The sequence below is a fragment of the Misgurnus anguillicaudatus genome, chromosome 18, assembly GCF_027580225.2.
Source record: "Misgurnus anguillicaudatus chromosome 18, ASM2758022v2, whole genome shotgun sequence".
In the NCBI taxonomy this organism is placed as follows: domain Eukaryota; kingdom Metazoa; phylum Chordata; class Actinopteri; order Cypriniformes; family Cobitidae; genus Misgurnus; species Misgurnus anguillicaudatus.
The window spans coordinates 26,957,183-26,985,122 of record NC_073354.2 but is presented as its reverse complement, the minus strand read 5'-3'; the positions used below and the strand labels follow the sequence as shown (position 1 = coordinate 26,985,122).

The following is a 27,940-nucleotide window of genomic DNA, read 5'->3' as shown; positions in this document are numbered from 1 at the left end:
AAAATCTTTCCATTATTTTACTCAAATTCAACAAAAATCAAGCAGGACAAAAACATTTTACAGCTAATCGCTGTCAAAAAAGTTAAGCAACGATTTCCCAAGGATGACAGCAGCAATGACAGTGTTCTTAATATGAAGTCAGTGTTCTGATTAATTCCATTAATGTTTTTTTTTTTCAATCAGTGCCACTAGTCAACTAAATTAATATAACATGGCAAAAATGAATGCGCATTTATATTTATAGGTTTATAGCATTTTGAAAAAAACTTGGATTTATTGCATTTTACAGACAAAAAAATATCAGTTTTTATAAAAAACAATCTTTGAAAATCAAATTATGGATTAGAATTTTTTTATGTTATTATAACCTAAAGATGCTATGTGAAAACTTGCAACAGAAAATAGTGGTTTTCATCTCTGTTGGCGCACATTTAATTCGTTTTGCACGCGTGTTTGTGCATACTGTTTCCTTTTTGTCAGAATCCTGCCAGCATTTCCCGGGTCTCGTCACTTTTTCCCCGATCCCTTACTTGTGATTATTTTCCAGGTGTATGTAATTTACTTTGTCCCTATTTATTGTCCTTGTGTTTGCTGTTCGGTGCACGTTCGTCTTGTCATATATCTTGTTGGTTGCTGTAAGTATAGTCAAGTCTTAGTCATTGCCTGTTTTATCTTTTGAAAAGTTTATTGTTAGTTTTGTTAAGTTTAGTGTTAGTTTAGCGTCGTGTTTTCCCTTGTCTTGTTTTCCCTTGTCTTGTTTTGCCCCCTCGTGGGTTTTGTTTTTCTGTTTTACCCCGTCTGTTAATAAATCCCTTTGTTTCAACGTCTGCATTTGGGTTCGTGTCTTGTGTCCGCAAATCCTGACAGAACGAACGTGCCATCATAGAACCCAGCAGACATGCACAGCCGTCTTGCACGGAGAGGTCGGTGCTTTCGCCTGGAGTGTGAACCGGGTCCTACCTGGTCCAATCCACTCGTGTTTGGACCCGGGGCTAACTCTAGGCGGAACCCGACCAGAACTGCCGAACCCCGTCCACTTCGATCTATCCAAGAGAGCCACTCCCCACCTGTGTCCCTTCGAGGGAAGCGTGAGAGGAGGATTTCCTGGGAGTCTTCGTCTAGGGGGTCTTCCTCCGACTTGAGAGCGCCACCTCATCCACTCTCTGCTCCACGGCCTCGAAAAAGGAACAGGAGGAAGGGAGCTCTTGCTCAGTCGCAGCCGCCAGAGCCGTCGACGCAGCCGGCAGAGCGCCCAGAGCCGTCGACGCAGCCGCCAGAATAAATCCCTTTGTTAATAAATCCCTTTGTTGTCAACGTCTGCATTTGGGTTAGTGTCTTGTGTCCGCAAATCCTGACGCTTTTGGCTTAAAATAATTAATAAACTTTCAAAAGTCCAAAAATCAAGTTCGGATATGCCAATCCATTTATTAACATAAATAAAACTAAATCACTTCTCAAAATAAACTTAACTCTCAAATTAAAGTTTTGCCTACAGCACGCCGTGTCTCACGGTCAAAAACCATGCACCTCGCTGTGCGTCACACCTGCAGTCATTAGCCCCCGTCTTAAGAAGACTAGTGGCAGATCACAGCGCCAACCCATGCCAATACACAGAATGGCTCCAACAATCTCACTTTCTTGGTATAGAAAACATATTTTTTACCCAAATAAGTAAAAATGGATTTATTGTGTTTTGGAACCAAACTCTTCATATCTTTTATATTTTTATCACACATCCAGGACATAATCCCTGTAAATCCACAGGTTATAAGATACAGTATAAGATACAGTTTAACCTGTGCACTGAGCTTCAGGTAAATGAGTCATAACAAATTCATACACACATTTTTTATTATTATAATTACTGAATACTCCCTTTTTTGTATGTTAACAATTAAGCAGTTATTGGCGTGTTCATGCATGTGCATTATTTTTTTTTTTTTTTTGCTGTGCATATCATACTGCTGTGGTGACTATAAATACAATTTATGGGTGGATTATTCAACATTAGCAGAAAGATCTCAGACGTGAGTCACTTCAGGACTGTTTAACTCAGGTGAGTGCCAGAAATCAATAGACTTTTTTATGTCTTGTTAAGTCTTTTGAATGTGATGTACAGTAGTTGTAAACTATTGTAAATGTTTGTTGTAATTGTTTCTTTTGTGTATTACTGTACAAACTATAGTGCCGGGCAGTGTATACTTGTTTATTTTTTTATCTCAACTGATAGTGACATGGCCTGGACATTACTGTAATGAATTAATGTTGTGTATCAATCTATATTTACATATTCATTGACTAATTTTACATTTCATGAATTCTTGGTATTTTTACATAATAAATACAGTGGACATCACACTCAAAAATTCACTAAGCAATATCACACAAAATTGTACCCAAAACATATTTCTGGTGTGATATTGCTTAGTGAACTTTTGAGTGTGATGTCCACTGTATTATATTGTTTCTTAGGTTTTGGTTACGTTTAGTGTATTTTTTGTTTATCAGTTAAAATTGTTTACATTTTCTCAGTACTTAAACACACACATGTAGAAAAGGGTTCCTCAGATCTTTTCCTGGAGGGCGGGACCACTGCAGAGTTTAGCTCCAACCCTGACCAAACACACCTAAACAAGCTAATCAAGAGGTATTTCTCAATGTCGGGAACACTTCCTTGGCACTACTGGTCTTTCCAAGTCACTTCTTTCAGAGGCTAGGCGAGGCTCCTCTTTAGCATTGGGAGGACACGTATATGGAACAGGAAAAGGTGTGCTTTCGGTGCTGCATGCATAGGATTGTGGGTGATTTCAGAGCGCGAAGACTACACATATGCATCCTTTTCTGTATATGATTTCTGTAAATGATGAGTTCCAATGCAAAAAACATAATCTCCATCAGAAATTAGATAATGATTATAACCGAATGCTCTTGACACATACTTTAGGTTCATCAAATACTTTTGAGTCAAATTTGCTTAGTTCTGTTCTCCGGCCATTAAGAAATGTTTTTTTTTAAGCAGAATCTGATAAAAGTCTGATAATAAGTCTGATAAAAATGCTAATTAACAAAAAATCATGCCAGATGGACTTAGCAGGTTTTGCATCTAAACCCTTCAAATGCTTTTCTGAAAAACCTTCAACTAAATGGTTCTTTGGGGAACCAAAAATGGCTAATCTGTGATATTGTTTTGAAGAACCTTTTAAGCACCTTTATTTTTAAGAGTATATACGTATTTAACATAATAGTGACACTAAACATAACACTTTTAACTTTTATTTCATTTTTCCACAATGCCCTGCAGTAACTGTTATTTGTATATATTTACTGATATATTTTATTTACTTTTTTACAGATTTGACTTGAATACTTCAGTGAGAAACATGGCCAGTAAAAGTAAGCTAAACTGCATATTTTCTTTTTAATTACTACTTTGGTTTATTTTTACATAACAATTTAATTTGACATAAACCGTGGGTCCCCAATACTTCTGCAGGATTTGGTTTCAACTGTTATTTTCAAGTTAAGCCAAGCCACCCATCTTGTTAAGCAGGTTTATGTGTGATTAATGCGATTTTAAATTATACCAACGTGCTTCTGCCTCATTGTTTCATTGACATTGTGGCAAGTTAAGGCAAATCTGTTTCCTGCTTCAAACTTTTAAATACTCAACATTCAACATAAATGTTAATATTTGTCTTGTATAAATGCAGACATTCTATTCAGTTTTGTTAAAACTTTCTTTAAGCTTTGTTTAAAACAATGTGTTTTCTTATTTCTCTTATACAGGACAAATATCAAAGCAGAATTTAGGGCTTACCGTGGCTATCCTGCTTACCCATGTGTTAGAGGTGGCAACAAATGATTTCCAAGAAACAAGCATGGGTTTACAGGTTAACTTTACTGTACTTATATATTGGTGTGTGTGTGTGTGTGTGTGTGTGTGTGTGTGCGTGCGTGCGTGCGTGCGTGCGCGTGCATGTGTGTGTTAGTTCACATGATAACCTTTGAGTGAAAATTAATGTATATTTTTTATGTGATTTCAGTTTAGCTACATAGATGAACCACGGCATCACATAAGACAAAGACGAGCAGGTATGAATCATGATTCTGTATACTTGTACAAACTGTCCTAATAATAATAATATCATTATATGAATAATATATTATAATAATATATTATTATGATGATACAGTTTAGTGTATAGAGAATTTCAAGGAAATTGCAAATGCAAATCCTTGTAACTTAACTTTATTTATAAAAGAAATTATGTTCAGATAATAGCAAAGTAAAATGGGCTTAACACGCACTTGTCATTAATTTTGTTAAATGTTGTTTAGTTCATGCATAAATATGTAATGAAAATACACTTAAAGTTCTCTGTAATACTGAATCAAAATGCTGATCTTACAATGCTGTACTTGTTGGCTCTTACACAGACCCATACACAGACTATGTGGTTGAAATTGAGATGCATGCATCAGACATCTCTGTGATCAATGAGCTGAAGATTTATTTGAATGAGTTTATTCAAAATCATACTGTGTTTAACAATGTGACATTACTTGAATCAAACTTCACAACAGGTAAATATCACATACTGTATTATAACCTTTTGACCACAAACATAGTCATGACTTTATAGGCTAACATTACAGATGTGTAAAACATTAACTTATTTGTTGTTCCTTTCTTAGTTTGCAGCATGTTACCAGGTAACACTGATTACCAGTGCAATTGTGAGAATGAGTATTTCTGGCCTTGTGACAACTGTATAAAATATGGGAGTTGTGGCAGCATCACCAACAACGAATGCAGATGCATCAATGCTTTTCCAAATAATTTCTGTCAGCCAATCAGCGAGATGACAGGTAATAAAAAACAACATTTTATTTATTCTGTTTGTTATTGCAAAGACCTGAAATAACTGGTTGCTAACTATTTTTAATCTGTTTTCTTCATCCTTTTACTGGAAGATGCCACAGCATGCCATAAAAGAGGTAAATATAATATAATAAATTATAAAGTCTAGACCACAGCAATAAGATCATAGTTTCTTATTTACACCTGGAACTTAAAAGCAGAGTGAAGATTCCACATTTATTTTTATATGGTGACTGGATAAAGCTAGTTATACTATTGCATCATGTAGCACTTTTATTTTTAAGGGTGTAATGCATCTAATCTTAAGCTTTATAATTAAAGGTATAGCGGCGGATTTTCTCGAATTTTAGAAAAGAACCGCCTTCTCCACATTTTTTAAAAATGCAATTGCGCAACACTCCTGATTGACAACTAGGAGGACCAATAGTCTTAATGATCTACCAAGAAAAAGAAAATCCTCCGCAATACCTTTAATATTTAAACATTCTTATAAACTAAGGTGCCATATGAAGCCATAGAACACTTTAAAAATGGCTGGGTTATTTTTGACCCATAATGGGTAAATATTGGACATAACACACCTTTGGGTGATCCAATGCCGGGTTATTTTAATCCAACTGCTGGGTTATTATACCTCATGGTTGCATAACATCAACCCAACGTTGGGTTATTTCTATCCCAGCATGGGGAAATGTCAAACCCATCATGTGTTCTGTTCTGTCCAATATTTACCCATTATGGGTCAAAAATAACCCAGCCATTTTTAGAGTGAAGAACCATTCCTGGCTTTACCATCCATGGACAATTCCTGTTGCACAAAATTTTGTTTTATACACATAAGCGAGCATACACACACAATCTTGCAAAGCATAGTTCATTAGATTCATACACAGGAGCTGATGTTCGAAACATGGGCATTGCGACCTACATACTCCTGTACACGCATACACGACCTATGCTGGATTTTGAAACTCGAGGTTTCAAAAATCCAGGGGTGCGTGTACAGTACATGCACACTCTTCTGATGACAAATATTGCATCACATGCACTGTACACGAACAATTTTATTATTTTTAAACAGGTTTAAAGTTTGGTGCAATGGAATTATTAAATAAGCTTTAATTTAAACCAGATTTAAGGGGATCGAACACCGGCCGTGCTGCTCAGCGCCGCGCAGCGCTGTTCTGCAAAAAATGTAACACATTGTTTTCTATGAGTATACGCACACCGACGCCACCAGGTGGCGTCTGTCTGCGCCACCCAGCTGTGACTCAGGAAGTTGCTCAAATCCCTGTCGCGCCACACAGCGTCATAGTTTCACATTAAATAACATTATATTTGTCCCAAATCATTAACGATTACATTGGCTGCTAACGTATATTTTGCATTTTGAAGTAGACGCTATCTGACGAAGCTCGCGCTATTTAATGTGCACTTCCGGTTTACAATACCTCCGAGTTGTCCTCAACGCGGCGCTGTGCGACGCTAAGCTGCGCGGCCGGTGTGCGATCCCCTTTAGGCCTAATCCTTGTTGGAGCAATCCACCCTAAAGGGGGTCGCACACAGGACGTGCAGCTCAGCGCCGCGCCATTCTAAAAAACTAGAACACATTGCTTTCTATGAGTGTACGCACACCGGCGCCGACAGGTGGCGCCTGTCCACGCCGCCCAGGTACGACTCAGGAAGTTGTTCAAATCCCTGTCGCGCCACAGAGTGCCACTCACATAGTTTAACATTAAATAACATCATATTTGTCCCAAATCATTAACGATTAACATTGGCTGCTAACGTATATTTTACATTTTGAAGTAGACGCTATCTGACAAAACTCGCGCTATTCAATGTGCACTTCCGGTTTAAGATACCTCCGAGTTGTCCTAGACGCGACTCGACGCTGAGCTGCATGGCCGGTGTGCGACCCCCTTTAGTGTTGATGATTGGTAATAAAATCTCTTTTTACAGTGATTACAATGTCAGTGGAAATCAAGGAAATCTTTGATACCAGCCTCACCAACCCTGCAGATGACAATTACAAAACTAAATCTCAACAAATTGAGTCCACAGTAAGTATTTTGCATTTCATACAGAAATGTATCGTTTTCTCTTTTTGTTTTTAAAAATGAAATTATTGTTTAATTTGTGTTCAAATGCTACCTCAAATGCTGCTATTGATATAGCTTAACTATCGAATTTAAAGGGGGTAATATCATACTTTTTAAACATTTGACATGTTTTTTACATTTATTTCAACATTTTTACATTAATTTCCTCTGAAGGAAATTGCTATAATTTTTTTTGCTTTTAACAGATTAACAAGGGTTACAAATCTCTGTCTAACTATGTAAATGGTTCTGCAAAAGTCACTGGCTTCAGGTATGAACATCTCTACACTTTTACGGTATTTAACAAGTGTAGCACTTCTAAAAATACACCCAGGCTCACCCAGAATAGAATCTTTATAGTTGCACTGATAAGGAAGTTTTTAAGCCGAACCATAATTTAGCACCCTAATGGTGCATTCACACCAGTCGTGGTAGAGGTGACAAAAACGCACTATTTGTGCTTAGTTGGACGTTTGAGCATTTTGTGTTTACTCGCTTCATTTGCGTGTGAAAGTCTCAATTTGTGAGGAACGCGCCGCAGGAAGCCTATTTGTGTCTTTGCATTGACTTAACATTTAAATCACTCATGCTTGCCGCCTACCGCGTCTGGTGTGAACTCTGCATAAAGTTGTAGTCCACTTTAAAGATGGGGCACATTGACTTACCATAGTATTTTTTGTCCTACTATGAAAAGTGGATTACTCCTTAAGCCAAAAATGTGATTTTGTGTTTTGAGTTTGTTAATATCACTGCTTTTGAAACATTTGTGAATTAATATCTGTGTTAATTCAGTGTCTTGTGTGCTTTGTGTTTTGCTCCATAGGTCTGGTAGCATTATAGCAGACTACACAATTAATTCAATATCCGACAGCCCTGATTTTACATCAGCAAACATAAACGTTTCGGGCCTCCCTTTAATTCAGAATGCATTTTCTTTAACTGGTAAGTATAATTTTAAAGGGACACTCCACTTTTTTTGAAAATAGGCTCATTTTCCAGCTCCCCTATTTTCAAAAAAAGTGGAGTGTCCTTCTAAAACAAACATGTTTCTATGTTTCTTGTTTCATTTGTTGTGTCCTTGATGTAGTTTGTTTGTTATTTGGTAATAAGATCTAATAAGATCTTTGTGTCTTTTGCTTTCAGAAGAAACAATTTTCTTCAACAGAACAGATAAAATATATCCTAAACAAAGCGTAACACTTTACTGTCCACAATCTGTTATGGGACCGATAGTGTGGAAAGTAAATGAGAAAGATCTAGACAGAATTAAATACTCTTTTGGTCCAGACAATAGTACACTCACTGTGAAAGCTGCTGATGTCAGTGACAGTGGTGAGTAATGTATATTAGTCATGTTTATAAATTCTCACATGATAATAGCAGTATACAGAAGAGCTTCTACTCTGAATGCATTGCTCTCAAAATGGCCTTTCATTTCCTTTGTGGTGGATAAACTATATTTTGTATGTATGTACGCTGTAAAAAAATGCAGAATGAAGATAAAACAACCACAAGAATTCGGACATATTTTAAGAGTTGGCTAATACGCTAGCCTGGGAAGACCCAGACAACTTCCAGCAAAATTAGATTTGCTCTGCAAGTAGTCTGGCATAGAGGCCATTCAAGCTCATTTGTAATGCCGAGAAATTCCGGCACCAATCAGAAACGTTGGGGCGGGCTGTACACGATGACGACAGCGTGGCAGCAACGGAAAAGCAGATTTTGTACATTACACAGATGGATGCCGCTGTGGAACATCACTCGTTTGAATCAGCTACTGTATCGTGTCTGTTTTAAATGATTTAAACTTTTCCTTTTCGGTAGCCTCTTATGGAACGGCTGAAATTCCACAAGGGGGCGTATTTGTTCCTCAGACGTTGCACAATAAACGTGACATCCGAATATATTCATTATATTATGCTTTGTGTGTGCGCTTAATGGAATCCCTAAAGTCTAAGCTTTAGAACGATGTGCCGCATGACCGTATATTTTAAAGATTTAATGCTTCAAAGTTACAATGACGTAATACAGCCTCACGTGCAAGGGAGGGAGTGTACCGTGTACGGCACAGTGTTCCTTATCAGGTTAAAACCAGAGCAAAGAACAACACTCGAAGCCTTCATATCTAAAAAAGTTGTTATCGATGTCTTACCGACTGGATTCGCAAAAGTCTGATATACCAGCTTGCAACTTTGGTGGCTAAACGAATTAGTCTTAGCGAGAGCGGCAAGCCCACTGGTAGTAGTGCATACGTCATCCCCTTCATCACTCTGGGGTGCGTTTCCCGAAAGCATCGTTAGCCAACTACTGTCGTAAGTTTCGTCGTTATTGACAAAGTTCAACGATTCAACGTTCAAACGTACATTCGCAATTTGCATCGCAAAGTTGTGTGGTTTGAACGACAGCTCTTTACCTGTCATTAGAAGCATCGTTCCTTGTTACTATATGTAGACTTACGTTAATCATGCTTTTGAACAAAATAAGCAAAAAACATGTAGTACATTCTATAACCATAATTCTAAATATATAAAAAATTTATTTTACCTCTTTAAGTTTGTAAACAGAATTGTTAGCTTAGCGTAGTGTAGCGCAAGTTCTACCAGGAAACTTGAATGTTACGTCATTCATTTCACAAGGCGCAATCAGTCACCCCTGATACTGAGAGTATATAAGCCTCGTACTCACCTGTCTTTGCGTTCGCAGATACTGATGCCAGCATTTACAACCCACCCTCCCTACCACCATCACCAGGTCGGTTCCGTCCATACTCGAGAGGGATTAAATTCTGGCCTGTCTTCATCTTCAGACAGGAACCGCAAGAATCTGTACCCCCGGATTTGAACTATGGTCGGGGCCTACGCCAAAGAACTATACTGTGTTACATTCCAACCTTGGTTGCTAACTACTGTTAAATAAACTCATATCAATTCTTAACCTATCTTCGAGTCTTTCTGGTAGAATTAAAGCGCTGCATTTGAAAACTATGCATGTGCACAGTCATACGAGCTTTAAAGGCGGAGTCCACGATGTTTGAATGCCATTGTTTATTTTTTAAATAACCTAAACAAACACGCCCCTACCCCAATAGAATCTGGACCTTCTGTTGATAGGCCCGCCCCACACATACGCAACCCGGCAAGGATGTCGGTTAGTAGACACGCTCCTTACTGCTGATTGGCTATAAGTGTGTTTTGGTAGTTGGCCCGTCTCCTTTTCCAAAGCGTTTTTCAAACATTGTGGACTCCGCCTTTAAGACCCTGGGGAATCCCTGGGAGGAGTAAGGTAAGAGGGAACTTGCGCATGAATTGAATATCTTGAAAATAAACAACAGATAACTAAAATCACAGATAACTAAAATCAGTCTTCTGATGCAATATATGTTATTTACAGCAATAATCTGACATTAAATCGATTTGCACAGATTAATTAGTACTTCACCTCCCACGTGACATCATCAACTTTGTTTTTAAACCAACATGGTTCAAACGACGAATGTGCGACAAAGTTACTATGCTTTCGGGAAACAGGCGTGAAAAGGTAGTTTGTTTCTTCAACTATGCTTCGTACTATGTTGGTTCAGCAGCGAGTTACGTCGTTGTTCGGGAAACGCACCCCTGATTGGTTTAGGTCTTAATTGCGCCCAGAGGCATTTAAGCGAGGTCTGTTGGTGACGCCCCTTTGGAAATGATTTGTCTATGAAGCTTTGCCAGACCATAACTCTGAAGTTAATCATGCAAAAACGTATGATTCTCATGAAAAAAACAATAAAAACAATAACTTATTAAGTTAAGGTAACATAATAACAATATAGTATGTTGATTTGACATATTTTTTGCAGTGTATTAAGAATGTAGCGTAATAAGCTGTTGTTACATTCCAAACATAGCCTTCACCTTCAGTATAAGAAAAAGTTTGGCATAAACAAAGAAGAATCCTAGTATTAACAAAGTTTTATACTTAATAAAAATGAGTAACGATTTAATTAAGCTGTGTTTGTTTTTTTCCACTTGTAGGCAGATACTCCTGCATCTTACAAACAAATTCGTTACCCTACATCCAGTGGCAAAATATTGTTATTGAACAAGAACCCAGTATCATAGTGGGTAATAATGAACAGGTTTATCCCTGTGAAGATAAAATTGTTGAACTCACATGCTGTGTCAATGGAGACTACAGTATTGAATGGGTCCTGAATGGCACTGTGCAAAGTTCAGGTTGTACATATTTGGAACATTTTAATATCATTTTTTTTATTGTTCTTACTGTGTGACTTTAAATATGTTCTGATTTTTAATAAATGTTTTTTCCTTTTCCAATCAGGGTCAGGTTGTATCGCAGTAAATCATATGATCCAAAAGATAAATTGTAAGGAAGATAACTATACATGTCAACTCCAGAATTTACCACAATTACTTGATTACAGTTATAGCAGGAGCAGTGTCACAGTAAAGACAAGCACAGAAGGTACGTTTTTAGATTTATATTCTTTACATTGTGCAGCAGCAAGTTTCTTTATGTTGTGTAAACACACTAAAGCCCTTTACACACAGAGATTACTGAAAAGAAAAATGCGTCCCTGGATTTGTCTGGGATCATTTGATTTTGGTTCATTCACATTGCCAATGATTTTCTGGAATCTGTGGATGCATTCAAACACATACAGTATCATAAAGATCCCGTAAAGAGAGCCCAGTCTCCTGAAGATGCGTATAAATAGCACGAAGTGTAAAACTCGTGCAATACATATATACGCCAAATTCCACTTTGGCGTGCATATGATACGCAAGTCCATCCCACTCACTTAAACGGGGCATCTTTTTTTGTCGTTTTATTTATTGGTTTCTCAATTTTTTTTTGCTTTTTTTACCATTTTCGCTTGGGTTTAGGGTTAGAACAACTTTTTATGTAAAAATGACATCCTAACCCAAACCCCAACTCTAACCCCAACTCCAAGCGACCATGGCTTAAATATGGACAAAAACATGGAGAAGCCTGTATATTAAATAACCTCATTAAGCAAATCTAAAATCTAACCTTAAACCCAAGCGAAAATTGTTTAAAAAACAGAAAAAAATTGAGAAACTAATAAATAAAACGACAAAAAAAAGATGCCCCGTTTAAGTGAATGGGAAGGACTTACGTATCATATGCACGCCAAAGTGGAATTTTTACACTTCGTGCTATTTATACGCATCCTCAGGAGACTGGGTAGGTAAAGATACCTGACGTATTTAACATTCTTGACATGAATGTTAATCTGCATTTAAAAAACCCTTGTCAGAGAGCTGAACGATAACTTCTTGTTGCAATGACACACAAAGTTTCTTGCCTGAGTCTCAGTTAAAACATTTTAAAAATTAAAGATACAAAAAAATAGTTTAACAACTCAGTTGTTTGTTGTTTATCATTAATTTTAAAAATTATGTTTAAGTCATTTGTGACATTTAATTAAATATTTGTCATCTCCAGATTTTCCATGTAAAAATGAAACGTTTGAACTTGGAACACCAAATCAAACAACTGAAAAGCCATGCGATGCAGGCAAGGAAGGAAGCATAATATATACATGTCTACAAGAAGGATGGATCAAAACACAGGACAACTGTGTAGTCAAAGCTATCAAAGAACTTGAATCCAGAGCTCAGGTGATCTACTAGTCATTTATCTATTAGTAAAAAACTATAAAATGTCCACTTGAAATGTTATTTATATTTGTATTTCTGTACTTCTAAATGCAGGTCTTGGTTGTTGAGGATATTCCAAAATTTTTGGAAGAGCTCAGTAATGAAACATATAAATATAAAAAGGATATAACAGATTCTGCTGCGACTATTCAAACAATTGTTGGGATTCTCATAATAGTTGCTAACATCTCACAAAACATTACTATCAATAAGCCTGTGATAGAGGTATGTACAGGTTTTGTGCAAATGTAATGAGTATTATATAAAATCTATTGGTAACAAGTTACAGTTAGGTTGTATTTGTTAAATGCATTAAATGCATTAGCTAACATAAACTAACAATAAGCAATGTAGTTTTTTTCATGAAATATAATTTATAAATATATAATATTATATATTTTTGAACAATTTGTTATATTTTCCTTGTATATGATATAACAACCTTATATAATAACTCAGTAATTACCTTTATTTGTGTGCTGGATAAATAATTTTTCATGATTTCCCTTTTCCAGAATTTTCTTAACATAGTTGAAAATATTACATCAGATGAATCCAAAAACACATGGACAGGATTGAACAATGGCGACATGACAAAAAGAAATGTCAGCACTAATCTTCTGCAAGCTATTGAGACTATAAGCAGCCATCTCTCAGATGTGGACTTTTCTATAACAAAACCATCCATTCAGTTAAATAGAACTATAAACGATGATAACTCTAAGAATATTGATGTAAAATCTCACCTGGAGAACTCAACTACTGAAATTCTGATACCAAATGTTCCTAAACCAACCGCCATAACCATCATCATCTTCACAAAGCTTGACAATGTTCTACCAACTCGAAATACTTCTAATAATGACAGCAAGACATCAGAAAACATCATTAATGGAGACGTGGTTGTTGTTCGAGTCAACCAAACAATTCATAACATTTCATTTACTTTCAATATTAAGAATGCATCATTGGAAAATCCTCAGAGTGTTTTTTGGAACTTTTCTCTGGACCATTGGGATTCCACTGGATGTAAAGTCAAGAGCTTTGGGAATGAAACAGTAACATATGAATGCGACCACACAACCTCTTTTTCAATCCTGATGTCACCGTATGCAATAAATAACCGTGCCTTAGCCTATATCACATACATTGGTGTAGCTATTTCATTAGCCAGCTTAATTCTGTGCCTCATCATTGAGGCGATCGTATGGAAGTCAGTGACACGAAATGACACAGCGTACATGCGTCACGTCTCAATAGTCAACGTTGCTGTGTCACTACTGATCGCAAACATCTGTTTCATCATCGGAGCTGCAATTGCAGACAAAGAGCAGCCGCCCTCAGTGGATCACTGCAGTCCAGTAGTTTTCTTCATGCACTTTTTTTACCTGGCTGTTTTCTTCTGGATGTTCATTACAGCACTTTTGCTTCTTTACCGCACCGTCATGGTCTTTTCTCAGATGTCAAGGACGAATATGATGGTCATTGCATTCACTGTTGGTTATTGTGCACCTTTGCTCATAGCGGTTATTACCGTTGCATCCACAGCTGGACCTAAAAACTATATTTCAAAAGAAGATGCATGTTGGCTGAACTGGGATGAATCTAAGGCCCTGCTGGCATTTGTGATTCCAGCTTTGACTATTGTTGCCTTTAATCTCATGGTTTTGATTGTGGTTTTGTGTAAGATGGTCAGGAGAGGAGTTGGTGCTTTAACTAATTCAAATGAGAAACACATTCTTGTGGTCATTGCCCGATGCGTGGCCATTCTGACTCCTATCTTTGGTCTAACATGGGGATTTGGCATTGGGACCATGGTGTCACATAACCTTGGCCTTCATGTGATGTTTGCACTCCTCAATTCATTTCAGGTACCACTTTCTCTGTCCATGTCATTAATTAAATGTGTTTATATTTTACATTTGTTTTATGCTTGTTTTTTAAAGCCACATTTTCTTTAGCTACCCACTGAAGTGCTGTGGCCCATTTTTATTATAATTTAATAAAATAAAAAAAAACTCAATTATAATTGCAATTGTAATACAAAAGTGTAACACTAATAAATATGTCACATTTATTTTAATAGGGATTCTTTGTTTTGGTGTTTGGAATACTTTTAGACAGCAAGGTAAGAGTTTGTTTTAGTTTTTTATTTGTTGCTTTTTGTGCTTTGATAAATACCTATACGGTTTTATAATCTTGGATTCTAGTCATCTTGGATTTAGCCTAAAAATTGACCATTCCCTTTCAGTCGGTCACTACGACGTCACGTCGTGACCGACGAATTGGGAACTCGCTTAGAGAGACCAATCTGCTTCGAATACTACAAAAAACGCCAATGAACTTGGCATTGAGATATTTGCATAATGCTGGCGCCGCCCCGCCAGGTGCGTATATAAGGCGCACGTGCAAATAAGGAAATCAGCTTTTTTCGCTTCGAAAGCCGGCTTTATCTGACTGAGAAGCTACTCTCTGCTCTTCTGGGAACGGTTGCTGAAGTTGATTGACAAGCAGTACTAACACAGCGGACGCTCGCAGTATTCCACTGCTCTGCATATTTTTTGTTTTGAGTTTAGTGTGTGCGTTGCCTTTCCCTGTGCGCATCATCAGCTGAGCACCTAAAGAGTGATTTCCCTAAAGAGTGATACGTGAGAGCTCTGTGTCTTTTTAAAGACAGCCACTCTCTCATATATTCGGAGATCAGCGTCCTTTTCAGGATTGCTTTTCGTCCGTGCGATCTTGGATGTGAGAGGTATAAGGGTTCCAGTTTCGGTCACGAGCGCTGTCTTCATGCTTGGGCATCAAGCACTCTGAGGCTGCGTTCGTGGAGAGTTTTTGTTCTCTCTGTGAGAGCATAACCCTCTTGGATTGCGGAGACGACTGACGTTTCTACGGGAATGCTGTCCGCGCCTTTGCAGTGCTGACACCGCCATGGTGCGGCTGTCAAGCGCTCGCATGACGCTCTTCGCATCACTACGCTGAGTAGGACGGAGGATACGTCCTCCACCTACCGGCCTTTCATCCTCAGCCGGTTGAGGCTCCGGTGGAGACGGCAGAGTCGTGTTCTACGATTTCTGCCGATCCATTGGACCTCCTTCTGGTCCCGTTCACTTCTGCAGCATCAGAGGGGTGTCCAATTTCCTCCGAAGTGGAGTCGTTCCGGAGATGGCGGCCGTGCCCGCTCGAGCGGCGGAAACGGTAGAGTTGGAGAGGTTAACCCCTCTCCGCCCGAACCGTACCGCCCACGTGATTGGTATTTCGGAGCTGCTCGGTCCTCTGCTCCTGTGCCTTTCTTCCCGACGGCACGAAGAGCTGAGGTGGTTTGCGGCCATCCGGTCGTTCAGCTTCAGCTTTCACCCCTCATCTCCCTCACCAATGGAGCCGCTAAGGGCGGGGACCCCTTCAGTGGAGCGGGGGGTTGCGATGCAGCTGCGTTCCTGGAGGGACCACCCAACCCTTCCCTCCCGTGCTTGTAGACAGTCGTCCGGTTACGGGCGCTGTCCGTCAGGCATGCGGAGAGGCGGCTTCAGCCCTACACGCAATAACGTTGCTACAGGTTCACCAAGGATTTACGAGGGAAGCCGCGACCTTCAGTCGTGCGATGTCCACCACAGTGGTTCAAGATCGCCACCTTTGGCTGTGTCTGGCTGACGGACGCAGGCGAGAACAACTTCTTGAATGCTCCTGTCTCACAGACCGGCCTCTTCGGCGAGGCCGTGGAGTCGTACAGCTCCGCTGCGCAGACTGAGGCGATTCCTTTAGGTCGTGCCCCGGCGAAGGAGAGCTGCCCTTGGTAAAAACCACCACGCCGGCTCCTCAGTCTGCCTCTCGCCGTCGGCGTGCTGCAGCGACCACCTTCGTTCCACTCCTCGGACCCCATCTCGACAGCGCGGTGGAACCGGTCGTCAGCAGCTCGCCCCGCCCCGTGAAAATCGGGAGTTTAAGTGGCCAGTAAGCGGGCGACCCGGATTGGCAGAGGATCACTCTTCAGGAGACGGTGATTCGCTCCTTCCCCCGATAGAGTTGGCACACAGCTGGCCGCGGGGGGAGCGTAAATACGCATTCCTTCCAGTGAGCTTTATTGCGCAGACATTGTGCAAAGTCAGGCAGGACGAGGAGAGCCTTTTATTAATCGTCCGTACTGGACGACCAAGAAATGGGTTTCATAGTTAATGCTCCTCGCGACAGCCCTCCCTGGGACTTTCTTTCTTAGGAACGGGCACATTTGGCACTCGTGCCCCGACCTGTCATGTATGGTCGTTGAGCGCGCGCAAGGTTTAGGTGATTTATCGCAAGCGGTATCTAACACCATCGACGCGGTTCGAGCACCGTCCACAGGACGGGCTTACGCGCTTAATGAAACCTTTTCGTCACCCGGTGCTCTTCGCAACGCGAGGACCCAGAGAATGCCCTTTAACATTATGCTTTTATATCTTTAACATGGGCTAGATGGTAGGCTGTCCCTCCGCCATTAAAGTTGATATCGCCGCTATTTCTGCTCATCACTCACTTATCTACGGCAGATCAGTTGGCCAGCATGATTTAATTATTACATTTTAAGAGGCGCTCGCAGGCTAAACCCCTCGCGCCCTCCCTCTTTACTCCTGAGACCTGTCCATGGTGCTGAAGCCTTCAGGTCTCCGATTTTAGCCTTGCAGTTTGCGAGTCTGAAGTTTTTATCAATGAAAACTCTGACCCTGCTAGCATTGGCCTCCATGAAGAGAGTAGGGGATTTACATGCATTCTTTGTTGACGATTCGTGCTTTTAGTTTGGTCCTGCTGTCTCACTGAAGACCCAGACCAGGCTACGTGCCCAAAGTTCCCACCACTCCCTTCAGAGATAAGGTGGTGAGCTTGCAAGCATTGCCTTTGGAGCAGGCAAACCCAACCGAGGCTTTGTTGTGCCCCGTACGCGCACTGCGATTCTACGTGGACCGCACGCGAAGCTTCAGGACCTCGGACCAGCTCTTTGTTTGTTATGGTGGTCAGCAGAAAGGGAAAGCTGTCACTAAGCAGAGGATGTCTCATTGGATAGTTGATACTATCGCCCTAGCTTACAATTTGCAGGGCATTCCTTGCCCCTTTAATTTGAGAGCGCATTCCACACGGAGTGTTGCCTCATCTTGGGCATTAGCTCGTGGTTCCTCGCTGACAGACATCTGTAGAGCTGCTGGTTGGGCGACACCTAATACGTTAATTAGATTTTACAATGTTCGTATCGAGCCTGTATCCTCTCGTGTTCTTTCCTCACCAGGGAGGGCACGGAGAGCGGACTCGCAAGTCGGCTTGCAGCCTCCGACTGAGGCTCCAAATTGAGTTTTCAGTATGGAAGGCTAACAGAGCAAAAATGCGTAATGGTTTGATTTGCTCCCTCCACTGCCTTGACAGCCTTTGTTGCGGAGCATTGGCTGTCAGCCTTTCACTAGCTGTATTCTTACAAACCTACGTGTTTGGCTTGGGCTCCACATTGCGTCCCAACGGGTTCCTTTGTGAGTATTATTCCGTGGGGTTAATCCTACCAGCCCACGTTTCCCTTAGCAGAGCACTGCTTTGCTTACACAGCCACGGCTGTCATTATACCTCAACTACGGTTGACTTTCGCCCACCAATTGCCCTTAACGGGGCGGTGGCTTCCGCAGCGTCCCTATACCGCTCTGGTAGGGCGCTTCCCAGTCGCTGGCACTACTGTGGGGTTAAAGGAACATCTAGTGCCCGGCCTTCTGCCTTAAAACCTAATTCTCCTTATCCTTAAGTGGAACCGGAGGGCTTTACGCAGACACTGGAAGAGGTCAGCCCCTAGTGGCGTTTTGGTAGGGATTCCCAATTCGTCGGTCACGACGTGACGTCGTAGTGACCGACTGAAAGGGAACGTCTCGGTTACGGATGTAACCCTCGTTCCCTGAAGGAGGGAACGGAGACATCACGTCCCGTCGCCACAGGTGCTGCCACCTGCTGTTTAGGCCGGTCACCTTCCGGCTTTCTCAGCGAACAGAAGCTGATTTCCTTATTTGCACGTGCGCCTTATATACGCACCTGGCAGGGCGGCGCCAGCATTATGCAAATATCTCAATGCCAAGTTCATTGGCGTTTTTTGTAGTATTCGAAGCAGATTGGTCTCTCTAAGCGAGTTCCCAATTCGTCGGTCACGACGTGACGTCTCCGTTCCCTCCTTCAGGGAACGAGGGTTACATCCGTTACCGAGACGTTTTATTATATCAAATCAGTTATTTTGCCACTCATACTTTCTCATATCAAATCCAAAAAAAAAAAAAATAGCTACATAATGAAACTAATTCAATAAACCATGCATTGCAAAAAATATGTTTTTTAATATATATTACCTGCTATTATTTTAGGAGTATTTTAAAAAATGTCCTTCTTATTAACTGAGTTTCTGGTTGCAGGTCCGTGAGTCTCTGGCAGGAAAGCTGTCATTAAAGAACCTCAGTTCCAGTCCTACCAGGGTAAATTACATTATACTGTATAAAGCACGCTGCATCACTTAATATCTCATCATTTTCTGATAAAAGCTCAACCAGTTTGATTCTAGACTTTATCTTGACTTTGACATTTTATTTTACAGGGAACTAATGCCGGAACATCATCTACAGGTGGACTGGGTATCCTACGATGGCTGCGTAGGAGAAGTAAGTATGGTAGCGTAAACGATGTAGTAAGTCTTAAAACATTTGCAGAACATACTCTGATAAAGGAATAAATGTACAGTAGACATATAAAGACAATATAAAAGTTCTCGAGTAACTTGAAACAACTTTTTGCAGATGTGTACAACTTGTCTGATCCCAGCCCAGCTACCTCTGCTAACAGCTCCAGTGGCTCTCATTAAATCCCTAAATAACTACATCCATTACCTAAAACCAGCTGACTTATTTAAAAGTCTGTTACATACAGTATCTATGTACAGAATATTTCACTTTATGTTACTCTTTTGGAAAAGAAATATGTGAAGAGTTTCGTTGCAAAACGAGATAAATCAATTTTTTAACATTTTTGTCAAAACATGTTTATTATTATGTTATCATGTTATTATTGTTTTTTGGTGCTACTTAACATGGCCGGACTTACCATTGGGCTTGAGTGGGCTTGAGCCCAGGGGCCCCGGCCAATAGGGGCCTCCGTGCCGGCTTGCGTTCGTTTGATTTGTTCAGTCGTTTTCATTTCCTATTGGTTGGTGCTGCATTTAATTCGTTAATATATGTCAGTCATATTGGTGCTGAATATGACGCGCTGAGTTTACTGCTTTTGAAACCCATAAATGCTAGTATAATAGCGAATACGCGAAATGAGAGTCATAAATGAGCTTTACAGATAACGAGAAAGAGCAACGCGAAAATGAAGCGCTCCGTATGAAAGATTACTAGAGTAAGTCTTGTAACTCTGTTTTTTCTTGTTTGTTTGTAATCTAACGTGATACGCAGCATACCCACTAGGAAAGGTCAAGGATTTCCGTATACCCATTTAAAAAAGCGTGAAAATACTTAACATTGTGTGACAAACATTTGATACTTTCATTCATAAATTGACACTTTCATTCATAAATTGACATCTGAATCACTCACCATTCGCATGCTCCACTTGCTACTTTGGCGGGTTGAACCTCATATACAGTACAGTCGGCTATTTGATATTTGGTACATTTGACTTCATGCGGCACTGCGCGATCCGATCATTATATGAACTTAAATTATCACGGCGCAAAAATGACTGTAAAGCAGACGGGGGTATTCATGTGGTTCAACAACAGCCAAAAAAATGACATCAGAGTACCGCGAGAGTGATTCGAGAAATCACACAGAGAAGTCTGCTTTCTAATCGCTCTCGCGGTACTTTGACATCATCATCAAACGGTCTGCATAGCGCCAAATGAAATCCAATCTGCTCGCAGTCTGCAGCTCACACGACATTGTAACCAAACTGTGAACGAGTGAAGCAGAGCTACGAAACATAACAAAATCCGGAGAGTTAACCACGCACATATGATTATGTCAACATTTAAATCATCAGTCCAGTTTATTACTTCATCTGGAGGTGAGGATTCACTTAATCATGGCCATGTTGATGTCCTGATGGTTTTTGATATAATCCACTAGCTAGCCTACCTGTAGTTTCTCTTTCAGCATGTTTGCTTGTGCTTAACAGAATCACAGTTTAAACTTCTGAAAAGTGTTCATTTTTATATCTACGTTCAAGGTTTTAATGTATTACGTTCATATCAGACGCAAAAATTAATTAATGATCATTTTTGGTGTCTAATATTACATGATGGTCTTGTCATAATTATTAAATAACATCCTACAATCTTTTATTTTCACTGCACCACTTAGACTATATGCACAAATTACGCTTGTTGATTATGTTTATAACTTTATATGGTGTGTAATAAGGTGAATGTTAATCAAAACATATCATTCTCTTCTTAAGCTAAGTCTAACACAACGATTTTAAATAATGTTATGGGGTATTTTTTAATGTGCATGATTAATTTGGATTTGTGACATCCCTAAAATACATGATTTAATTTTAGACTGGGCTTATGTTCTGCTATAGAGATATAGGGGCAGTTTCCTAGTCAGGTCTTATCCTAGTCCAAGACTAAAATGCATGTTTGATCTGTCTTAATTTAAACACATCTTGCACTGATATATCTTAACATATATCATTGCCATTGTTTTGTCTCAAGACGCACACCAGTAATGTTTTTTGTAAGGTTTGTTTGTAAAAACTAATTGAATGCCCTAATATAACCTAGCAATAGGCCTAGTGCTAGATTAATCTAAACCCTGTCGGGAAACTTCCCTAAAATGTAGTTCTATGATATATTTTTTATTTTAGGTTGTTTACTGTATGTGCACTCTCAGAAGATAATTTACACAAGCTGTCACTGGGGTGGTACCCTTTCAAATAGTACACCTTTGTACCTAAAGAGTGCATATAATGGGTACAAATGTACCTTTATCTGTACCTAAATAGTAAATATTAGGACCCATTTAAAGGGTACCGTCCCAGTGACAGCTTTTGTACCTTTTGTTCTGATAGTGTAGGGCCCAAAATGTATTCAAGCCCAGGGGCCTCCACCCTGTTAAGTCCTGCCCTGCTACTTAACCAACTGCAGTTGAATTGAAATTAATTGGAATGCACAACCAAAAAACAAGATTTCTGAACAATTAAAAAAACGGTGGATATCTCGTTTTGCAACGAAACTCTTCATGTGTTCTGTAATCAATGTTCTTACATGATTTTATTTAATATACATTGAAATAAACATTAATTTAGGGGAGGCAGGCGCTAGCAAGCACTCCAGTGAATATTTATCATGGTCTTTTAAGGTAAATTTATTTATAGCCACAGCTTACCTTGGGTAGGTCACATTACAATTAAATCTTTGAAATGTTAATTTTTCGTTTGGATGATTAAAGTACATTTGGTACTGTAGGTGCTTTAAATCAACTTACAAAACAAACAGTTTTATTCCAAACCTTTGTGAACTTCAAATATTCACTTTATGTATAATATTAGACATTTGAATTAGGAATTGTTATTCATATTATTATCTATAACCTGTTTTTAACCTGTATTATCCAAATAAATTCCTATAGTCAAACACACTATTCTTAAATTTTTTCTTGGAGAGGGCAGTAAAATGAGATGGTGGGTGAGGTTCAACATTTGCACTGCTGGCTTTGCTCACCAGCTTACAAAACCATTAAATACTGAATTGTAGATCATTTAAAAAAAAATCACTTATCTTGTTCTTGGATTTCTTGGGCCATTTATAGGCCTATAAGTAATCCTGCATTATTTTGTTTTATGTTTCACATTGATTCTCATTTACCCTGGGTTAAGAATTAATCCTGTTTTTTTTTCTGATTTTATACATCTGATTTAAACATTCAAATTTGCATATTCATAACATTATTTCAATTGGACAAAGAAGGTTCATATTTGAATTGAATAGTGATGTCATGATGCGGTTTGACTTGATATCATGTTTAGTTTTGATGTTTTTAAGTAGTAAACATATTCACGTTCAATTGAAAAAAGAACACACACACACACACACACACACACACATTCTGGTTTCCATGTTTTGTGGGGACATTCCATAGACGTAATGCATTTTATACTGTACAATCTGTATATTCTATTCCCCTTACCTACCCCATTACCTAACCCCAACCATCACAGAAACCCTTCTGCTACTTCACATTTTCAAGAAACATCATTTTTTTTTATTTAAGTTTGATTTAAGCTTGTTTCCTCATGGGGACATCAAAATGTCCCCACAAGGTCACAAAAACACTGGAATTCCTATCTTTGTGGGGACAATTGGTCCCCACAACGTGATAATTACCAGGTACACACACACACACACACACACACACAAACGCATGCACCCTCGTCTCTCTCACACACCAGTCAGACCAATCGTGGCAATGCATTATTATGCTTAAACTTTTATATAGCCACGCAACAATAATTTCAGCATGCATTCACTGTATACACCGGGACGTGATGTTGTGATTCTAATGCAGCATTCTATTGAAAATGAATGTATTTCTGCCGTACCAAACTGCAATGAAGCAACTGATCTGACTGGGGTGTCACTCTTCCTTACGCACAGCACGCGTGCACACACACACATAAACACACGCACAAACACACAGAGGTTGTTACCATAGCAAATAGGCTCACCCCAGAAATTATATATTATTTGTTAGTAGCCTAATGGTAAATGCTGCAGGTAGAAATCTACATAAACCAGATATTTACTTTGATGTCAGGGCTAGATTAAAGCATGAAACCTGTTGTGCATATTAATAAATTAAATTGCTTAATTGTATAATTTATAAACTTATAAACACTAAATGGGTAAAAATTGCAATAAATAGGCTTAGTTTTGGAGCCAAATGAAGTTGGAATCAATGCCTTTGTTTTTTTTTTTAAATAAAAGCCAAATGCTTGATCATTTTACAGCCACATAATGTTTGTTATGCATTATTTGTGTTGGTTGTTTAAAAACACACAAAAAATGTATCCGATGAATCGATTAATTAATCAAGTGCTAGATTAATCAATTACAAAAAGAATTGATAGCTGCAGCCCTACATTCTATGTAAGCGCTGCCTTTTTGTGTGACCTCAAACTTTCATTAAAAAAAGATTGTTTTGTAAGGTTTGCTTTAAGTAACGTTCAACTCTTAGAAACAAATAACATTGTCTTGAATGGCATACTTTCAAATTTTGGTATGCCTTTTCACGTGAGCATGCCAGAACTCGCCCTGTTGAGTGGCAAACGTTCAACAAAATGGCTGGTTTTCATAGCGGTTGCTGCGAAAATGCCAGTAAAACTGACTATTATCAGCTTAAATTGAATTTTATTTGGACTTATTATTAGAGGTGGAAAATACTAAGTTACATTAGTTTTCATTTTCCAAGCATCTGTGCTTTATTAGGGTGTTTGTATTGGGAAAAATTGTACTTCACTATTCTTAAGCATAGAATCATACTGTTTATTCTTTTATATTGCATGTTAAAATATTTAATACCTAATTACATTACAATTGTGTACTTTTACTTAAGTAAAGGTACGTTAGTGTACTTAAATATTAAATGTAAAACAAAAAATATTATTTATGAAATGTAATAGAGTAAAACTTATGATAATATGCTTTGGAATTTATGTTTTTTTTTTTTTTTAAAAACACTGATAAAATACAAATACTTGAAAAAATACTTTTAAGTCGAAAGTAAAACCTCTGCTTGATAGTGACCCTAGCAACGTGTCAACCCACCTGTGGTCAGTGGACGTTGGCATGAATGATCAATTAACTTCTTCTTTCTGTGTTTTTTGTCAGTCTGTAAAACTAACTCTGAGTTCTTGTTAAATCTGTTAGTATAGTCTGTCGCACAACAGCTTTTTCCCATTTAGACGCGTTTTCCCCGTGTTTTCGCTTATTTCACACTGTACACAAATGCTGACGCTCTGTCTTTTGCCACTCGGTGGGCGTAACCGCAGTCGCTTTCGCCAAAGGTGACGTCACGCGCATACCTTCTGGTTTTAAGATGAGGCGATTTTGCTAAACAACGGGTGGTTACATGCTAGCATAGTTTCCCAATGTATATTTTTGTAGCTATATTTCTGAGCTTTATTGTGTTTCTGACACCCTCTTCTTGAAAAACAAAATACTCGTGTTAACAGAGGAAAAAATAAGGAAATAAAGAAAAAACACGATGTGTCCGAAATTGAACTCTCATTCACTATGTTCCGTCTTCGATGTCTTTCGTTCATATTCTACTTAAAGCTAGAAATGAATTATGGAGACGAGCAAGTGAATTAGTTTAGAAGACTTTCGGGCGCCATCTTGTGTCAAGACGCGGGAATTCATTCGGCGCGAACGCCTCACAGTGGATGTGAATAAACATTGGCTGTACACACTCGTTTTTGCAGTGCATCACGAGATTAAATACCGCAAGTGCACCCGTACACTTTATATTTTGGACACCACTGAAAATGGCTGTTTCCTTAAACAGTACGTCGTGTAATAGCGTTTATTCAGAACACAGTGACAGTTTGAAGGTGAGTAAAGTGACGTGTTAATGACTAACAGGTAACTTGGCTACAGTTTTCGTTGTTGTTGTTATTATTTTCAGTCAGCTTTTGCCTGCAGGGCCAGAAAAGGTGCAAAGCAAGCATTCTTCGTTTACAGGGCAAAGTGGATTTAAAGGGTCACAATAAACCAGTAGCAATCACTGAAGCAGGTCACAGGACTGTATTGTAGTTACATTTCCTGCTGGTTGCACTGTTGCTGGTTTTTGTTCACTATCTCCACTGTTAACTCCTATGTACATACAGTGTGTGACCCTGTCTGAAATCCAGACTTAAGATTCATAAGTAATTTTGAGATTAAAGCATCAAAGATTGATTTGTCATTGATATCAAGATAAAGACATATGGGTTTTCAAATATAATTTCTGCTTGTTTGAATGAGGTGTGTTTATTGTGGTTGGTTCAGAATGCTTTAGAAATATCTGAGAGGGAGAGAGAGAGAGAGAGAGAGAGAGAGAGAGAGAGAGAGAGAGAGAGAGAGAGAGAGAGAGAGAGAGAGGAGAGAGGAGAGAGAGAGAGAGAGAGAGAGAGAGAGAGAGAGAGAGAGAGAGAGAGAGAGAGAGAGAAATTATAGATCTCCAAGAGTAAAACCGAGTAAGGCAAGTCTGTTTGCCAAGTTGGAAACGCTCCCAGGAAGGTATTTCCCAGCAAACACAGAACGTTCCCCTAACGTTAGTTTTTGGTTATATTTTGGTTATTTTTTTGGGAACCAAAAAATAACGTTCTGGGAACGTTATTTTTAGGTTTTATTTTTTGCAACCATAAAATAACGTTCCCATAACGTTGTAGGGTGGTTATTTTTAAATAACCTAAAAATAACTTATACAGAACGTTATTTTTTGGTTCTTTTTTTGGTTCTTTTTTTGGAACCATAAAATAACGTTCCCATAACGTTGCAGGGTGGTTATTTTTAAAATAACCTAAAAATAACTTATACAGAACGTTATTTTTTGGTTCTTTTTTGGTTCTTTTTTTGGAACCATAAAATAACGTTCCCATAACGTTGCAGGGTGGTTATTTTTAAAATAACCTAAAAATAACTTATACAGAACGTTATTTTTTGGTTCTTTTTTGGTTATTTTTTTGGAACCATAAAATAACGTTCCCATAACGTTGCAGGGTGGTTATTTTTAAAATAACCTAAAAACAACTTATACAGAACGTTATTTTTTGGTTATTTTTTGGTTATTTTTTGGAACCATAAAATAACGTTCCCATAACGTTGCAGGGTGGTTATTTTTAAATAACCTAAAAATAACTTATACAGAACGTTATTTTTTGGTTATTTTTTGTTTATTTTTTTGGAACCATAAAATAACGTTCCCATAACGTTGCAGGGTGGTTATTTTTAAAATAACCTAAAAATAACTTATACAGAACGTTATTTTTTGGTTATTTTTTTGGAACCATAAAATAACGTTCTCATAACGTTGCAGGGTGGTTATTTTTAAATAACCTAAAAATAACTTATACAGAACGTTATTTTTTGGTTATTTTTTGGATATTTTCTGGGACCATAAAATAACCTAAAAATAACTTATACATAACGTTCTCTAATGGTTATTTTTTGGTTATGTTTTTTTTTTTTAGGAAATGAAGTGAATGCATAATAAAACCCATTATTCCTTTAGTGTGCACGTCTAATATGCGCGTGCTTGTCTGCACGAGCTTACCGCCTTCTTCACGAGTACCCGCTTTATCTTGTGCTCAGGAAAAGTCGTTAATTTAAAAAATAACGGTCCTTTCGTTTTTACCTCAGAGACTAACATTATTTAAGCGGTTCTTTTGTCTCTTTCTTAATTTAGTAACTTAAATATGTGAGAAGAAATATATATACGAGTGATTTCCAATCGATTTGAGGAGAATTTGAGGAGAATATAATGTTAGAAACTTTTTATTGTTGTAAAAACGGATAGCCGACTAACTGTGGTAAGATCTTTTAACCTAAAGTGACTGATTTATTTCTCATTGCGTTTTAACTTCAGAGTATATCATTCTAGCGATTTCTTTTTTGTTTCTTCATTAGTAGCTTAAATATGTGAAAACGAAAATATATTTTAATTATTTCCATGAAGAGAATATGAAGTTAGAAGATTTTGATTATTGTAAAAACTGAGAGAGAGATGCTGATTGTTGTTACTTAATAATGGAGAGGCGGCTGCTGTAAGGTCTGTTAAACTAAAGTGAATTAAATGTTTATATATTTTAAATAAATATCTGATTTAAGTCTTCTTTATTGTGTTGAAGTCACTATTATATATTTGATAAAATATAATGTTATCTAAATACAAAATATGTGATGTGTTGAGGTATTTTTATATAAAATAACCTGTGTTATATAATGGTATAATATTTTAATAGACATTTTTTCCAGTAATAGCATAATTTAATTATTATAGATTTTGTATTAAATAAATTTTATTCCTCCTTATACGGAAATGTGTTTTACTTATTTTAGATAGATATGATAGATAAAAACACAGCATGGGATGTACTAATAGACGTGCCGTACTTTTGTAAGCCTTCACTTCTTCACTGAGGCTGGAGTCTTGCGCGCTCTGTCAGTGCGTGCACGGAGCCGCGGCAACGCGCCCTCGCGCCCTGGTGAGATCATTTTCCACTCCATGTCAGCTGTGCATTTTCCA

The 27,940-nt window shown here is 38.5% G+C and overlaps 1 protein-coding gene across 2 annotated transcripts; it reads left to right on the top strand.

The window, feature by feature from the left end:
• The first annotated feature begins 1,954 nt into the window (after positions 1–1,954).
• Positions 1,955–19,737, top strand: LOC141350590 (adhesion G protein-coupled receptor F4-like). 2 transcript variants are annotated; one of them, XM_073856227.1, is made up of 21 exons: positions 1,959–2,056; positions 2,533–2,647; positions 3,353–3,393; positions 3,787–3,890; positions 4,044–4,092; positions 4,438–4,584; positions 4,696–4,869; positions 4,975–4,998; positions 6,845–6,945; positions 7,191–7,255; positions 7,808–7,926; positions 8,128–8,316; positions 10,998–11,198; positions 11,305–11,448; positions 12,454–12,629; positions 12,723–12,893; positions 13,184–14,539; positions 14,755–14,796; positions 19,073–19,132; positions 19,252–19,315; positions 19,451–19,737. In XM_073856227.1, exons 3-21 carry the CDS (start codon positions 3,381–3,383, stop codon positions 19,513–19,515), a joined length of 3,264 nt encoding a protein of 1,087 aa, XP_073712328.1. In that variant the 5' UTR covers positions 1,959–2,056; positions 2,533–2,647; positions 3,353–3,380; the 3' UTR covers positions 19,516–19,737. The 2 variants fall into 2 exon arrangements, with proteins under 2 accessions (XP_073712327.1, XP_073712328.1); XM_073856226.1 differs by lacking the exon at positions 2,533–2,647 and having other exon boundaries at positions 1,955–2,056.
• The last annotated feature ends 8,203 nt before the right edge of the window (positions 19,738–27,940 follow it).